General features: G+C 32.2%; 1 protein-coding gene across 1 annotated transcript in view; it reads left to right on the forward strand.

Moving 5' to 3' along the window:
* Positions 1–1,721: 1,721 nt before the first annotated feature.
* The window catches only part of LOC129219962 (phosphatidylinositol transfer protein alpha isoform-like), a 31,745-nt gene continuing 15,363 nt past the window's right edge, over positions 1,722–18,103 (forward strand). Inside the window, exons 1-5 of the mRNA XM_054854280.1 lie at positions 1,722–1,860; positions 2,082–2,112; positions 4,366–4,529; positions 8,666–8,757; positions 14,861–14,868. Coding sequence (XP_054710255.1) covers positions 1,844–1,860; positions 2,082–2,112; positions 4,366–4,529; positions 8,666–8,757; positions 14,861–14,868 — 312 coding nt within the window. The 5' untranslated portion in view covers positions 1,722–1,843. The remainder of the gene's footprint in view (positions 1,861–2,081; positions 2,113–4,365; positions 4,530–8,665; positions 8,758–14,860; positions 14,869–18,103) is intronic.

Consider the following 18,103-nt stretch of genomic DNA (forward strand, 5'->3'; position numbering starts at 1 on the left):
ACCTCGTGTGTGTGGGGGGGGGGGAGTACAAAAAAAAAGTTTGTGAAACCAAAAATAAATAAATAAATTGAAGGCACAATAAAAAAAAAAAAAAAGAAGGCGCACAACAGGTTCGACAGTGCCTAGGAAGAGGAGGAGAGCGTTAAGTCTGGCTAAAGATCCGCCCCCTCCCCCTCCTTACCTACATCTTCTGAGATGATATGAATTCATAGTTAATTATAAAATACTATTGATTGTAAATTTTTTCAGCAAACTTTTATCAATTGCTTCACACGCTTTGAACGTTAAAAAAAATATAAACACACACACACACACACACACACACTCACATCGAATGCGCATGCACCGGAGGGCGTTCACTTTGACTCGGGTTCAACCCCCACCCCCCACACCTTACCTATAACATCCAAGGTGCTCTGATTCAATATAGATATCTGATTCATTGTAATTAAGTATTAACTGAGAACAACAGCAAACATGTGAATCGCTTCAAACATTAAAAAAAAAATAATTTGAATTTCGGCATCTGGAATTCAAATTTTGTTTTTCGCAATCATGTGTATGTAGGAGTGTGTGTTTGTGTCTGTGTGCAGGCATGAGTGTGTGGGTACGTGTGTGTATGGGTACGTGTTTGTATATGTGTGTGTGGGTGGGTAGGTGTGTATGTATATGTGTGTGTAGGTGTGTGTGTGTGTGTGTGTGTGTATTATATGGACGCAACCTGGTTTTGGTTTTCGCTAGAGGAGCAGCATCGGCAGGGGCCGGTCGACAGTGGTGCTGCAGAGGGAGGCGGGGGGAGGGGGAATAAAATCATAGGAGCATCAAAACCGCCAAATGAGAACAATAAGCAATGTAATTTCTTAAAAAAAAAAAAAATTGAATTTTGATTACTTGAATTCAAATCATGTTTTTCTCAATCACGAGTGTGTGTATGTAGGCGTGTGTGTTTGTGTGTGTGTGTGGGGGGGGGCATGTGTGTTTGTGTGTAGGGGTATGTATATGTGTGTGTAGGCATGTGTGTTTGTGTCTGTGTGCAGGTGTGAGTGTGTGGGTAGTTGTGTGTGTATGTGTTTGTGTGTGTGTGTACGTGCGTGTATGCGTGTAAGTGTAGGATATTGCCGCAACCTGGAGACTGTTTTCGCTAGAGGAGCAGCGTCGTGAGGCGGCCGGTCGACGGTGATGCTGCAGAGGGTGCTGGCGGGAAAATAAAATCATAGGACATCAAAACAGTCAAATGAAAGCAATAAGCAATCGTGATTGCTCAAAAATGAAGGCACAGGAAGCGCAAATAGGAGGGCGCAATAACAAGCGCACAGTAGGGTGAAAACGGCAAAAAGCGCTTAAAAATGTTTTTCAACCTCTCTCGTTTGTTTGCTTACACAGGCATGTAATTAACGAGTTTTTTGGATTTGTTTGGGCTCAATGTCCAAAGTTCGCAGGTTTACGCAGCTAATTCCTTTTCAGGGTCTTTCTACAGACCATTTATGACTAATTAATATTAATTTCTAAGAGGACATTTTTGTGTAGAGTGTTTTGAAAAAAATAATCTTGAATTCTATAGTTTTTGGTGCTGATGAAAACCGATTTTCGGCTTGACTATTCGATTATATTCTCCAAATCCACTCAGTGCTGTAATCAAAGCTAAGGGTCACTCCAGTATGTTCCTGCTCTAGGACTCACTTTGTGTGCATGCGTTAATGAAAGGAATTATTTCTGTCGATACGGGTTGTCCATTCAAAGTTGGCAACTTCTCTTTTTCGTCTAATTTTTACGCTAAATTTGTTGAGCTCCTCGGTCAGGAAGTTTTGACTGGTATTGTTTTCCTGGATATTTAAATTATAATATGTTGATTAAAGAGTAGTAAGTTGGTTTATTTTTATTTTTCAATTGTGCATGTCAAAGTGCGGAAAGTACTTATTTGGTAACATATGTAAGATGTTGGAAAAAACAATTATATACTTTCAACCGGGATGAGTCATTGCTATGTATATGATGTTTTATTTGGATAATGCATTCTTTTATTTCATTCGGATAATGTTATAATTTATGAGCACTAATTGATATTTTTTTTTCTCTTTTAGTAGGGTTGTTTTACCTATTACAGTCGAAGAGGTAAATACAAATTTGATTTAATCCTGTGTCTAAAAACTTCCTTTAAATCCATATACATTAATTCAATGTAAATTCTGTTCTGACATTGTGTGTGATAGTTGACAATTTTGCAAAAGAAATAAATTGTATCATTTCTATTTGAAGTTTTATTAATGATTTTATGTTGTCACTCACAATTCAAATTTTTAATTTGTTGGGCGCATGTGTGTGTGTGTGTGTGTTTTAAAAGTGTTCTAGTGTCTCATTTTCAATTGATTAAATTTGGAATTTCATTGGTTGAGATGCAAAGAAGGAAGACGATAAAATTACTAAGATTAAATGTTATTTCTTTCTAAAAAAAATCTTTTTTTCCTAGATATTTCTGTAGAAAACTGTTGTAGTTTCTATTTTGAAATTAATTTACATACTAAAGTTTTTTCTATGCTGAGAAATTTATAAACCCTTGGTTATTATACTTTATTTTCAAATGAGGAACTGTTTATTTTGCTTGAAAATTTATTTTAGTATTGTTTATCTAATAAAACAGTTCCTGCTATTGATCTTTTTTTCTATATTGGAACAGGAGTTATCAATTCTGAACTACACTTCGTTGTTTTTAGAGTATATATGCAATGAAATCCTTTTATACCAGACCTTGAGATGCTACAAAATTGGTTATATCAGTGATATAACCTAGGGGGAGGGCAATCAGCCCTAAATGGGCAATTTGACTTCTCAAGAGGGCAGTGAGTAAATGATAAAAAAAAAACAGACGGATATGGAAATTGAAAACGCATACAAAACTAGTTGTACCGAGTTCAGCCAAGGAATCTAAAGTTAAAAAAGAAACGAATTAAGATTCTTCAAAAGCTTCCTGCTCATTCTGGTTGAACCTTAAGGAAATGTTTTATCATTCATCAGCTAGTTTATGGATTTCAATTTTGCTTTTTGAAAGCATATTGCAACTATACATTTTTGCTCACATTTTAATGCTCTTTTCCTACAAAGTACTTTGATTTCATACCCTTTTGCTTTGAAATGACGGGCCTGATTATATCACGGTGGTAATGTTATACTGTGGGTACCTCAACCCCCATTGCAGAGGTGTCTGTGAGAGATTGATGCAGATTTTGGAATTAGAATTTCTTTTTTCGAGGCTGCTCTCATTCTGGAGGGATATTCCAAGGGTTCACCCAGGGCCATCCAAAGATGGGGGTGAGCCAGGGTCGTAACCAGACTTTTGTTTTAAAGGGGGGTTTTCCAAACATATTTTTTGAAACATTTATATGATCTATTATGTTTGGTTTCATGTGTATTCTATTTATTTTTGTTTCAATAGATTATCTAAATGGAGGGGATGTTCTAACAAAACATACACATAATAAATGTTACATAATAAATGAATTTCTCAATAACTACCATAAACACACAATGAGATTGTATAATTTTTCAGTCATACTAATTTCATTTCTCAAATAAAATTGAAATAATAATAATAACAATGTTATTTTTGTCACCAAACTATAAATAAATAAAAATAAATAAATGGAAAGCATTTCTTTGGATGAAACATTTTGAAGGGGGTTTGAACCTTATAAACCTCCTCCTTTGCATACAGCCCTGGGGTGAGTGGGGTAATCGCCCTGAGCGCCAATATGTACCCCAGTCCATGGTATAGCAGAATTCTACTGTAATTGTCTGAGTGATTCGTTACATTTTATAAGTCTTTAATTTGAAGTATATGCATATTATCTTATGAGTTGTTAAAAGTTATGTTGTGTACACATCAGATTTTTTCACTTCATTTAATTGGTGCGTCATTTTTTACACTAGCTCATGTTAATGTCCTTAAAGTAGCACCTACTCTTTAAAATAACCTATTTTAACTGAAAGTAATGGAATATAGAAATGAAATCAAATTTTAATGATCATATAGATTTCACAAGAAATGTTTGGTAAAACCTTCTCCAAAATAAAAGTCTGGTTAGGGCTCTGCAAAAGATGAAAATATATACTCAAGGCAAATTTTATTGGAAAACAGCAGAAACCATGCCCATATACGTAAAAATGTTGATTTTTCAAAGCCAGAAAGGCAATTGACCTCCTTAATGACTGGCCTGTTTATAAAATATTTTGGATGTGACCAACTATTCGAAAATGCAGTTTATAATTTATTAATTGCTTATTATAGGTATCATGCTTGTTTTGCTGGTTGATTTTTAAATGTACGTGCAAGTATTTTCTACACAATTTTATTATATTTAATCAATTTAGTATCAAGTTGGTCAGCTGTATTCTGTTGCACAAGTCAGTAAAAATGAAACAGGTGGTGGTGAAGGAGTTGAAGTTAGAAAAAATGAACCCTTTGAAAATTTTCCTTTACTGGGAGGAAAATTTACCAGTGGTCAATATACATACAAAATATATCATTTAGCAAGGTATGTTTACTTGTCAATTTTTAACTTTTCCTTTTTTGTTTCTTTTGTATTATTATTATTATTTGAGTAAGCTATTGTCAATACTTTGTATTTGTTGCGATTATTATTCTTTTGGTTATGAATGAGAAAGCAATGTTTTTCCCTGATGTACTAAGGGTACAGAATTTTTTACCCGATTGTTGCACTTGATGTTCTCATGAGCTAGATCTTAAAAGAATTGGGTAGTTGAATAGCTGGCATTTTTGATTTTGCTAAAATTTTCTGGATTTGTTGTTTTAGTGAAATTATTCGTAATGTGTTTTTATATTTTGCAAAAAAAAAAACTTTTGGGAGGTGAACATTATTTTTTTCTTTTTTAAATATACCAATTTGCATTCACCAATACCATGGTACAGTGAAACATTACATCTGCACTAACTGTTAGGGCAAAGATACTTGTGGTTAACTCTTGAGCTCAAAAGTCACTCAAAAGTTTCTGAAACAAAGTTTTTTTTTTTCTTCCATTTTTGACCGTTGAAATCTGCTTGCTTCAGCACTGAACTACAAAAGTATCTATTTCAGTAAATATGTATCAAAAAGTAGAACCGAAAAAGAGTAAGATATGTGTGGTCAACTTTTGGAGCACTGAAATATTAGACTCTAAAAATGCAGAAGTCTCAAACTTACATGACTTTTAAGGTCAATAACTGCTTGGGCTAAAAGTGAATATTTTCAAAATTTCAAATGAAATTCTTTGTATGTAATATTAGGCTTGCCAGATTTCTGAAATGTTCAACCGGGACACCGGAATGCACCCCCCCCCCCAAGTCGCTAGACCTTTTTGGTCATTTGTAATCAAAAAAATATGTTCACTCAAAACGGATCCTGCACAAAATTCCGATCAACCAAAACGGACCCTTCACAAAATTCTAATCAACAAAAACGGATCTTTCACAAATCATTTATTGTAAAAGCAAATCTAAAATCAAAATAATGGCTAATTTTTCAAAAGAATATTTCTGTGATGCTTACTGTTTCTTTTATCACAGCAGAATCAAAATAGCCAGCAACAATGTTGTTGTTATAGGTTTCTCTGAAAATATTATCTGACCTGCAGCTTGATATTGCTGCCTCAGCACGTTTCTCCCTCTGCTCTCAATCTAAACAATAATAACACATTTCAGCGAATTGAACTTGGTACTGTTAATGAATAGAACAGCTATAGGGTGGGGAAAAAATGTAATCGCTTCAGATATGGTTACCAACTATAAAATTAACATTAACGATAAATAAACGTCTTGTAAACCTTTTACAGGGGCTTGGAAAATGTTCCTAACATTTTCATCACAGCATAACACAGCTTTTATGGTGTGATGTTTTAACGTTATCTTGAGAAGAAATTATATTAGTTATGAATTTTTTATGATAACAGGGGTGCTTGGGTACCGGTTATAAACCGGAATTCCTGTATTTTTTCCTATGTTAATATCGGGAATCTGGTATTGTCCGTTGTGTTACACCTCCCCCACCTCCTTTTTTTTCGTTCTCCGAATTTTCGGCGAAAAGATTGGTGGTTGTTAATAATATTCATCATGTAAACCTATTAAAATGCAATTCTAAAATTGTTTTACTTAAATAAACTCTTTTATTTGCTGTTTTTTTTTTTACTTTTGATGCCTTCATTTTGAAAAATGCGATCTCTTTTCATCCGATATGACAATGGAATCTTACTCATTTTTAATGCTAACTACGCTTTGTTACGAGGCAAACAAATGAAAATTCTCTTTTTTAGTGAAATCATTAGTTTAAGCGGAATTCTGCGTTCTTTTAAAAGTGTCTAGAAGGTTCGATGGTTTAATTTTATTTTTGCTTCAACTATGTCGATAGACATTAACAATATGTTTATCATTAACCTTTAATATGCAGTTTGAAGATATAGATTTTATATGCCGTTTTTATACTTTTGATGCCTTCCCTTCAAAAATTTCAATCTTTTTGCGTCCGCTATGGGAATTGAATATTTCGCATTTTTGATGCTTACTACGCTTTATTCAGAGGTAAGCCAATAAAATTTATACTTATTTTTGTTAAAATTGCAAATTTTAAAAGTTTTAAACGAAATTCCGTGCTCTGTAAAAATGTCATGCGCCAAAAAGCTAAATACTGAACCGCTGCCTGAATTTAATTTGGTTTCAATTATTTTAAGCTTTTACTTCCCATACATCTTCAGAAAAGATTTTTAGTACAATTTAACAAGATGTGGAACGGTATATAGATACTGATACATCAAGGTTGACCATCCTCTGGAGAATGATGCCTCTCTATTGCTATGAAAACTTTCAAAAATGCACTAGAAAAGAGAAAGAATACCACAGAACTCCCAACAAATTAGTTCAATTCCGCAGTTTGCGCGATGAGCCTTCCCTCTGCCTCAACACATTTATTAATGTTTATAAATTTAAAATTTTTCTTTTTACAAAATAATTTTATTTTTCACAAAAAAAAAAAAAAAACAATCTTTCAGAAATTTTTTTTGATTTTTCACAAAAATGTTTCATTTTTCACGAAATTATTCTGTTTTTCACAAACTTATTTTATTTTTCACAAAAAACGGACTCTGTGAAAAACCCTGGACAGACCCATGGAAGTAAACTGGCCGGAACACTGAGATTTTGGTTAAAAACCGGGACTGTCCCGGTCAAACTGGGACAGCTGGCAAGCCTATGTAATATTAACTGCAAGTTGTTAAAGTTTATCCAATTATTGATTTTTGTTGATCAATAATTGTTTATAGAGCTGCTGTGAAAGCATTTTTGTCTGCTCTAAAACGGCAATTTTTCTGCTCCCAAGCTATTGGAATCACTGGCACTAATGCCAGGGTTGTACTAATGCCAGGGTTGGCAAGTTTCTGCCGAGGTGGTTAAAACCACTGGTAGAAACCGGTTAAAACCGGCATGGCAAAAACCCCTTTCTGCCACATTTATGGCAGAAACTGGCAAAAACTCAAAAAATGACATCAAAGATATCTTTGATACCCAATATGAATTTAGCACAGGAAAATAATGAAATGTTAGCCAAAGCACAATTTAATTACAATATCATTAAAAATCAAACATTATGTTTTTTTGCACTCTGCAGCTGTCTCTAAAAAAAGGTGGATTGAAAATGTAAATGATTTCTTAATTTAATATGAATAGAGGAGAAATTACAGAATACTCTCGCAACAGAAGAACTAGATGGCATGCCATCAAGGATCCAGCAAAGGTTCATGGAACTTTCATCAATTGTATACATTTTTTAAATTGGTCCACTATGTAGTAACTGGGGTGGTTTTAAAACTTGATTGGAAAAATAAGTTTTGGGAAATAGAGTCAATTTGTTTTGTAAAGCTGTGATATTAGGTATAAAATCGATGTTACTTTCGGCAAGTAAAATTCTGGCATTTTCTTCTTGAACACATGATAATTTTAATCCCAAGCATTTTAGATGATGCGTATAAGCTAGCAAATGACAACCAGTAACTGCCTGTTTAAATCTGTATGACACTTCTTTTTCTTAAGTGCCCTTAAGATTCTTGTCCTTTAGATTAATCCAAATGTTACGAGCATCTGCAGTTAAACAGTTCTCTTTCTGATCAAACTAAATCAAGGGCAATGAGTTTTATTTTTTACAATGATAAAATGGAATTACATTTTTTAGTTTACTTAAACAATTATCATTTTGTAATTACTTGAATTAATAAAGATGCTTTTTAATTTTTGCCAGTTTCTGCCGGTTTTTACCGGTTATAACCAGTTTTTGCCACCGGCAGGGCAGAAACCAGTTTCTGCCGGCAGAAAGCCAGCCCTGACTAATGCCTATTTTCCTTTATGCTGAAACAAAATACTGGGTAAAAGCCTTAACCATTAAAATTGGTCATCAGCTAACATTTTTATGAAAAGTTAGGGATCAAAATAGGGTGGTTTAAAGGTGCAAAATGGAAATGTCTGTTGTTTAATTTCAAGCCCTGGGTTTCCAGTCAACAGCCTACATCACACACAGAAGATATTAAGAGTTTTGTGTTGAATTTTCTAATTCATTTCAATTCTGTAGTCTAGTAGAGTACTATGATTTATTTTAATTCATGCATAAACAAGCTTTTACTTTCTTCTTTGTAGTCGTGTTCCTGCCTACATTAGATATTTAGCACCCAGAGGCGCTCTTGAAGTCCATGAAGAAGCATGGAATGCATACCCTTATTGTCGAACAGGTAGATTTTTCTCTTTTTGGATAATTTTCTTTTAAAAATTAGAATCTTTCATTTTTTTAACTGGCTAAATTTGTTTATTAGATCAAAATGTTTTTCCATTTATGCATATTCCTGAAGATTTTTTTTTAAAACTTTTTTTCTAGTAGACAGTGCTGTAGTTTAAAATTTAAAAAAGATAAATGGGAGAACCAATTACATATATAAATATATATAGATGTCATAATTGACAGATTTCTGCTAGACCGAAAGAGTAATTCAGTTTCATTTACTTAGCCAATTTAATAAATGAAAAAAAAAAAAAAAACATTAAGAAGAAAAAAATAAAGGATTTTTTTTTTTTTTTTTTGCCATCAGTTTACTCTTTATTTGCAATATTTTTTCAACTGCTTACCAAATATTTTTGGAAATGAATCCCCCTTCTGTCACTCGGTCTCAAACTGCAACAATTGATCTTGGTAAAAAAAAAACCTTCCATCACATAATTGAGGGTGGGAGGGGGTCTAATTTCGTCATTCATGTAGCAATAAATGTCACAAACGAAACAATCTTGTTTTTTAAGCAACGTCAGTATTGCTTTAAAACATAAAATTTGAATTTCTTGCAGATGTATGAATAAAATGACAGTACTATTACAAATTACACCAATATGTTCTTGGTGATTTAAAGTATACAAAGATTATTTAACTGTAGAAGGAATTAATACACCTGAGGGAGCAGAAGCAGTAAAATATATGCTGTAACTTATGGTTACATATAGCACAGCTGCCAACTTTCTCAATTTATTTGGGAGAATCTCGTATTTTGATGCCTTCTCCCGAACACCCTAATGAAGTAAATATCTCTTGAATTTTCATCGAAACAATGATTCCTCAAAAAGGGATTTTTAAGGGATAAAAACTTTTCATACATGTGTATGAAAGCTGTATGTCCGATCATTTTTGAAATACAGCCAAACTACGATATAGCCCCACTGTTGGATCCGATTGTGTGGTGGCGTTATATCGAGTTTGGCAGTATATTGGAATTGTAAAGTATAAGATTCCTTAAAAATTTCGAATGTTAATGTAAAAAAATGTGATCAAATTAAAGTGTTCTTACCTGTATTAATTCAAAAAGTTAAAAAATAATATTGAGAGAGATTTCTGTGTTCCAACATTTTTTCTTATTCTAACGATTTGTTCTATGGTACAAAATATTTTAAAATGCTACTTGGACATTTTGTTTCAAAATAATTCTTTCTATGTCCTTTTCTAATGCAAGAAAATAGCACATCACTTTTCAATCAATCGTATATTTCGCTAAGAATCTTGTTAGTCTCTAATTGCAATATTTTGCACATTCAGACTTGATGTGCATGTCATCATTTTAAGGTTCTGCTTCAGATGAATCAGATTGTTTATCGGGAGTTGCTGACCCAATAATTTCCCCATGAGTCGAATCTTTAAAAACTGAAACTGATTTTGTCGGCATCAATGTATTTATTTGCTGTAAGAAGATGTTGTAAAACTGTCATTTTGTCAGTTATCCTGAATCTCTTTCGTTTTTACATAACTTTGCACATGATGTTTCTCACCTTCCACTAAACCTTCATGTCCCCAACAATTGACACTACAATCGCTACAGGGCACCCCTGTTTCCATTACTTTGCCATTAATTGGTGAATGCAGGGGTTCCCACTGGCACCTCTTGCGGTCAAAATGGACGACGTCCAATTAAAAAATATAAACAAACTTTGAAACATTAATTATGATTGGTGGATGCATGAGATGCATCGGTTTAACACAGAAAAGTCAAAAATTGTCAAGGCCCGTAAGCGTATTTAGTGGGGCCATGATTTGAGCCTTAACAAATAGATTACATTAAAATTCCTACATGGAAGATTTGATTAGACACAATTATGGTGATATAACAGGATTGGCGCTTTAAATGGTGTACACTAAATCAGGGTTTGACTGTACGTTTATTTCATTTTTTTAAAAAAAAGTTTTATTTCCTAAAAAATCCTGCTAAAATGGCTTCGATATTTCTCTGAACTTTTCTAAACTGTAATCTGTTGCAAGGAATGTTTAAAATAGTAACTTCAGTTTTCAAATTTTGGCCCCTATGCTAATCTAATTTAGGAATTCCTAATTATATTTTAAAAATCCCTTTGATGCTCAAACTTGTGTCAGTAAATTTATTCATGCAAAGTCTCTAGTTTTTAGGCATAAGTCTAACGAATTTTCATCTTTTAATATTGGCAGCTGTGATATGATTTTATGTATGATTTTTATTAGAGATGCCCGGGTAGAATATTTGGTTAAAATTTTAACCGATTAAGTTGCCCTAATACCTAATATCTGGTTCAGAATTTTTGCATGTAATCCAGTGAAATCTCGTTACAACAAATACTGATGGAACAAAAGATTCATTACAAAAAACAAAACATTTGGTCCTGTTTTAAAACCCATTGCAATAATGTTTAGAAAATGTAGTTTTAATGAAGCGATTTTTTTTTTTCAAAAATTCGTACACTGAAATATTTTTGAACATCAGTTAGAATATTTTTCTTCAATGCTGTTTTCAAAATCTAAGAAACGACTTTCACAAGTCGTAACTTGAAAACTCCGTTTGTACTTTCGAAAGTTTTATGTGTGACAACAAAAGCCAGTGTCTAGCCGAGCGCTGTCTATTTCTGTGAACTAAGGATAAGGCACCTGGCAAATTCGCAAAGAGGCCAGCAAGTTTTCAACTTTTCTTGTGGTGTATGTAACATTCACAAATTAAGAATTTTTTATAATATCTTCTGGGACCGAATCTCGTATAAAATAACTTTTTGTGAAGATGACCAATGAATAAAAGTTCAATGCTCAATATTTTCTCATTGTGTTTTCAAGATAAATAATATGTTTATTATTTTTTTTATCGTTTGTAATTGTAAATGTTGCAGATTTAATTATATTAGTGTAGAGATCTGCAAAAAAAAAAAAACTTTGACCATTCTGTTACAAAGAAATTTTTTATTGGTCCCTTGAATTTCGTTGTAACAAGATTTCACTGTATTTCTTTTTATTTTATGCAATTTTAAAATAAATGTTCTATCTATTTATATCTTTTGTGAAATCTAAATTAATTTCCAGTTACAATCCTAAATTTATCTACGTTAAAGTGTAATTATTCTACGTAAAGTGTACTGCCAAAATTATATTAAAATGAACTTTACTGGTCAGTCAGAACATAAAATTTGAAAACATTTAATTTTTTTCTGGATTGAATATGAAACACAGAGAAAGAAAGCTTGTCCATCTAGTAAAATTTCCTTGTCTCAAAAGCAGAATCATGAGGAAAAATTGAAAAAACCTTTTAAAGTCTTTTTCTTTTTACATGCTTAAATGAATTAAATATTTTTTTTATTTATGAATAAAAACTGGCAACAGATAAAAGTTTCAAATCATTACACTTTCTTTCTTTGTTGGCCGACAATAACATTGTTGCCAATCTCATGAATAAAAGCTTAGATTGCATTTAAATTCCACTAAAAAGGTTGTAATTCCAGTTCTAGATAACTTGGCAGTTCCAAATTCCATCGGACACAGACAAATTCATTCTTTCAATTGGTAGTACTATGTATAATGCAAATGTTTTCAATACCAAGTTTTCAAAAAAAAAAAAAATGCTAATTTTCAAGATTTTTAATTAGTTTTTTTGTGAAATTAAAGTCGTAGAAAGACGAGACCTAGCTGAGGACACTCTCGATGAAATCTCTCTTCTGTGTAGATTGCAAAATCTTACTTGGTGTAGAATATTAATGTTTTTCCTTACCAGTGCTTTCTAATTGATTTCTTGCATAAATTGTTATATTAACATCATGTGAGACTATGTGGAGGCATTTATAGGAACACCTTCTATAATTCAATAGAAGATGTGTCCAATCATGTATCTAGAATGTAAGTAAACGAATGTTACCTAGCACATTTTATAGATGATTGTTGTCTACCGTTTATTTTTGTGAGGTTTTATCACTTTTATTCTTCAAAATGAAAGCAGTATATTACTTATGACATGATATAGTTAAGCACCAATAATTCTAAGTACATAGTAGATTTAAATACATATTTTGATGGTTGTTGTAGTTGCTAAAGCCTGACCACGTGGAGATGGGGGATGACCTGACAGCAGAGACTTCATTTGCAACATTTGATTGCAATCATCCTCATTTCTAACTGTTACAAAGGATACAAATTGATGTTTCCGCTTCAAGATCATGCGCCATCCCTCCGTGGTCAGACTTCACAAGTATACAATCAAGTGAAGCCGTGTTTTATGCTTTCGAAAAGTTTTGTTAGTGCAAAAGACTACCGTTGGAAAAAAATACTTGCGTTGATTTTAGTCTGATGACAGAATTTAATAACAAATGTTTTGGGTTTAAAAGTTTGTTGATATTTTACCCAAGATTGATACACTGTTAAAACTACAGGTTGCATTTGGCAATTTTCAAGGGTGAAAAGCTTGTTCACCAGTGGCACTCTATACGGTACCGAAATTGCTCCCTTAACACGGGCGAAAAACTGGCACCCTTCACCCAGCGTGCACCGCGGTGAAAAATGGAACACTATGGCAGAACAATGGCACCCTCTGTTTCCTGTTGGCTGAGCCCCCCCCCCCCTTCGGTTTTGTGTGCATTTCCGTAAACAATTGTGTACATTCTTATTTATTATTTTGAGTTATAAAAAACTAAGTGTTGGTACATTTTCCACATTGAATAGTTCAAAAAGTGATTAAAACTTGCACTTTAAGGCATTTGATCACATTTCAACTTTCGAACATGGTTTAAAAGTGTTCATGACTGAAATTTGTCTGCCGTGCACTAATTTTCGTTTATCCACTTGGATTACTCGGTAGTTTTAATATGTTATTGATATTTACTGCAGCACGACCGTTCCGAAAATGAAGAGCGTAGGTACTATTTGTAAATCATTTACACGAACAATAAATATTCAATTATATTGCAATCATGGAAAAATAAAATCGTTTCATAAACGTTCAAAATTTTAATCAAGAGCAACGTATATATGATTCGACATTTGAATATCCGTATAGAATATAAAAGAGCACAAGTTTTTCGATAAATTAAAAGCCAAAACAAATTCTAACGAGTTATTCATTCTTACTATTACTAGAGTGACGAAAAAAGCTCAGTCATTCACTTCAAGCAATAACGGTGAGGAAAGCTAGTTAACTTAGACACGAGATAATAAATTTTAAAAAATCGAGACGGAGAAGGAATTTCGTTTTTTTTCGTGCTTATATGTTTTAATATTCGCATCATCGTAATTAGAGTTTCCGTTCACTTGCTGAGTGCATCACATTGCTAACAATAAATCTCTTAGTTAAAAATCTACAAGATCGCTGACAATACAAGCAAGTAAAACCACATATTCAAAATTAATTGTTGAAATAACTTTTCAAGTATAATCTAATTTAAGCATTTTGATTATTAAATGTTACTTATCCAGTGCTTATTGCTATTTTTAGGTAAAATTTATGCATGATAGAAATAGCAAATGTACATAACGGCTTACTGAAGAATCAACGTACCTTTGAAACGCTTAAATGTGCGCAAAAGCCTTAAAAGCTACACTATGATCAAATGCCTGTACTTACACGAAATTTTGAAGAGTAAATCGCAGAAACTTCTGAGTTTTAATCCAATTTCGTACTTCATTCAATGGGAAAGTGCATGTGCGTAGTTATTCTTGCATCTGCCATTGATTGTGGTTGAATGATGTCAGAACGTAGAGCGCATGCGCCAACGTTTCACCCATGCATTTAGGAGGTCCGTCTTCACATTCATTAGCGTCGTTCACCTTGATCACATTTCCTACCTTCCATTGCTCCCTGAGGCTCCGTGTTTTCACCCCAGGGAGCCAAATAGCTTGTCAAAGGCACCCATAGTTTTGACAGTGTAGTGTAACTTTAGACAATAGAAGTTTTTCCCCTTTTCAAAATTGTGTACCCTCAATGTTTCATTCTAAATCATATTCTTTATGTATATAACGTATTTTACCTAGACAAATTTTAATGTATTTTTATTTCTTTTTTTATGTTTGTTGCTGCTTGCTAGTTATAACAGTAAGTATTCCATGTTTGTCTTTTATGCTCTACGCTTACCTATATTTGTATTTATAGTTTCCATATTAACTTGGATTTTATCAATTGGATTGGACGATAAGTTTGGGTTACGTTCAAAATATTATTTGAATTACTTTTGCAAAATGAATGAAGCACTTTTGAACAATTAAATATTAATTGATAGATATTACTGTGGTTGCTGCTTATTTGAATCACGTTTACTCTTAACAGTTTTGATTCCATAATACGGCTAATTCAATGAAGCTGGATTTTGTTCTGTTTTTGACAATTTGATTAATTAAAATGGTTGGTTCAATTTCCCACTGATTCAATTAAACGACGTCCACTGTATATTAGTAAACCTTAAACTGCAGGAGGTTTTCTTCATTTTCCAAAGCTATCTACTTTTGCTTATCTACAAAAGTCTTGGAAAAGCTCTAATGCTACTACTAAAGTATTTGTCAGCAGCACTCAGCATTTTGTTGACTAGAAAACATTTCCAGGGTGTCAGTGAAAAAAACAATACTGCTTGTTGTTTCAACTGTTAACTTAAATGCTTTCTTAAAATGTTAAATGTTAGGCAGAAATATTATTCTTTAACAGATTAAACTGCCACTTATCAGACTAAATTTTTGATGGCCTTTCAAATTGTATCACGGCTGGCCACAGAGTAATATCATTCATAGAAATGTGCCAAAGAAGGTGTTGAGAAAGCTGTAAAAGAAAAGAAATGGGAGTGATCAAAATTTTACCAGCAGGTTCATTAAAAGTCGCTTTTTTAGCTATTGTCTTTTTAAAAAAAGAAAAACTTCTGGAAACAATTTTAAATCTGCTACATTCAGAAAAGGTTAATTTATAAAGTTCATTAGCTATATTTATCAAGTTCTTGTTGTTTGACCGATAGACGATTTGACGACAGGCTGCCAATATTTCTCCTCTCAACTAGAAAAAGCTGAAACTTTTAAAATTTCAGCATTACATAGAATATTACTACCAAAGACTAGCTGATGTGCCTAATTTTTGTAATATGCTTACAAACCTTCGCTTACTATGAAAGCACTCATTTTCGCATGCCTATCTTAATCACAAATATTTTAACTTTGCAAAATATTTTTCAAAACAGCTTTTTTTTTCTGTTGGTATAAAATTCGCGACATTTTTAGCTGGCAAAATTACTGATATCTTTGTTTTTGAAAACATTACGGCTGTCAAAAACATGTGCTTTTACAACAGTCAACGTTAATATTAGAATTAAAGCAATTTGTGTGTTAGTTTTCAGAAACCAAACCTCATTTAAAATCAATGTAACTGGTCTGTCAAATCATAAATTGTCCAAAATTTCAAGCTATATATTGATGTAAAATTTTTTTACTTAGGATATTTTACCATGCAAAGAATTATGGAAATGTCAGTGTATGAATAAGTACTTAACGCTAATTCTCCCACAGCTCAAATGATAAGGAAATCTCTTCCGTGAATGGTGTAGAAGAGGTTTCTTTATTATTGGGATTTTTAAAAGAAGATATATAATGAGTATTACAAAATAAATTCGAGATTTTATTATATTTCATTTTATTACATGACTATTTTTACAACATTTACTTTCAGCAACTGCATATTTTTTGTTATTACTAAGTATGTCATGCTTGCAAAGTTTTATAAATTTAGCTTAAAATTTACGCATTTCAGCTGTTTTTTATGCTTTTGCGAGTTTGAAATACTTTTTTACACATTTCAAAATCCAGTTGCATCCGCCTCTGAAATTCTCCCGGATTTGTTTATAATGTCATTCTACTTTTTTGATGTAACTAATTTTTTGTTAACCCTTATTTTTACCTTTACTTATTTCATATTCTGTTGGAGAGGGTTTCCACCAGGGTTGGTAAAAAAAACCGGTGTTTTTCAAAAAAACCAAAAAAAAAAACGTTTTTTTTGGTTTAAACCAGGTTTTTTTGGTTTAAACCAGGTTTTTTTTGGTTTAAATACTATTTGCGAGAAAAACAATTTTCGGAAGGTAATTAAGGTTCCATGTAATTAACAGTTATTCAATAGTCACGTTATACCTAATTTCTTGATTAATTAAAGAGATTAGAACAAAATCTTGTAACTAAATTAAATAATTAAAATAGCTTTCTGCGGGGTAATATTGATTGAAATGTTTGACTTGATTAACATATTAGTATGCATGTATATATAGACCCTTTATGATACGGAATACTGGCTTCATTTTTGATTTCATCAAATGAAAGCCAGATTAGGTCTTTTTTTCTACCAGAATTAGACATTCTTTTTAAAACAATATAAGTAAGTAACTTTTGTAAACTGTACAGGTTAGCTAAGGCAAAGCAAATACCAAAATCCCAAATCCAATGAACAAAAGGGAGGGGGGAGGGGACTAAGAATTATCTGCACCCAATAGTCATAAAGCAGCAGCATAGGTGTATAGCCAATCAAAATCTTTTGAGCACACAAAATCCAAAAAAAAAAAAAAAATCAACACCAATGGAGAGTGTAGTTTATATGTGAAGATTTATATATTTCTCAATCAATTTTTACACATACATTTGCATTTTGTTCTGGGAATTTAAAAATTTGTCTTTTAATCTTCCTATATTATAATATAAGGAACTATTATGTATCATAATATGAAGTATAAACTTTTTTTTAAAATTAGATTCAAAAAATATTATTTGTGTTCACCTGCAGAACAAATCTTAATTTTTAGGTGCAAACAATTAAGTTAGACTGTTGATTACCTTACAAGTCAAAGTTAAAATTCCAGGAAAGTGCAAATAAATGGGCAAAAATGTCACACCCCTGCAACAGGAGTGATCAATATAATGGATTGCATCTACAATAAAAGATTCAATCCTTAGTAAATCTTAACTAATCATGCAAATTAAGCATAATGATGGAAGTTGACTGAAATCTGCTTTATGGCACATATATGAAATAAAAAATATATTAATATTTTTTTTCGATTAAAGCTTGTAATACATTTTGAAGAAGCAACTTTGCAATTTTAGTATTTATCTCTGCAACTTAGCTATAGGAACTTAGCATATGGAATTTTACATTTTTCAATATGTGTGGGAAAATCAATGTAAACCTGTAAAATGGATTTTTTTTTCTTTAAAAAAAAAAAAAACCATTTTTTAAAAAAACCGCATGTTTTTTTTAAAAAAAATCAATTGGTTTAAACCAAACAACCCTGGTTTCCACGCTTGTCATTTTG

The sequence above is a fragment of the Uloborus diversus genome, chromosome 4, assembly GCF_026930045.1.
Source record: "Uloborus diversus isolate 005 chromosome 4, Udiv.v.3.1, whole genome shotgun sequence".
Taxonomy (NCBI): Eukaryota; Metazoa; Arthropoda; class Arachnida; order Araneae; family Uloboridae; genus Uloborus; species Uloborus diversus.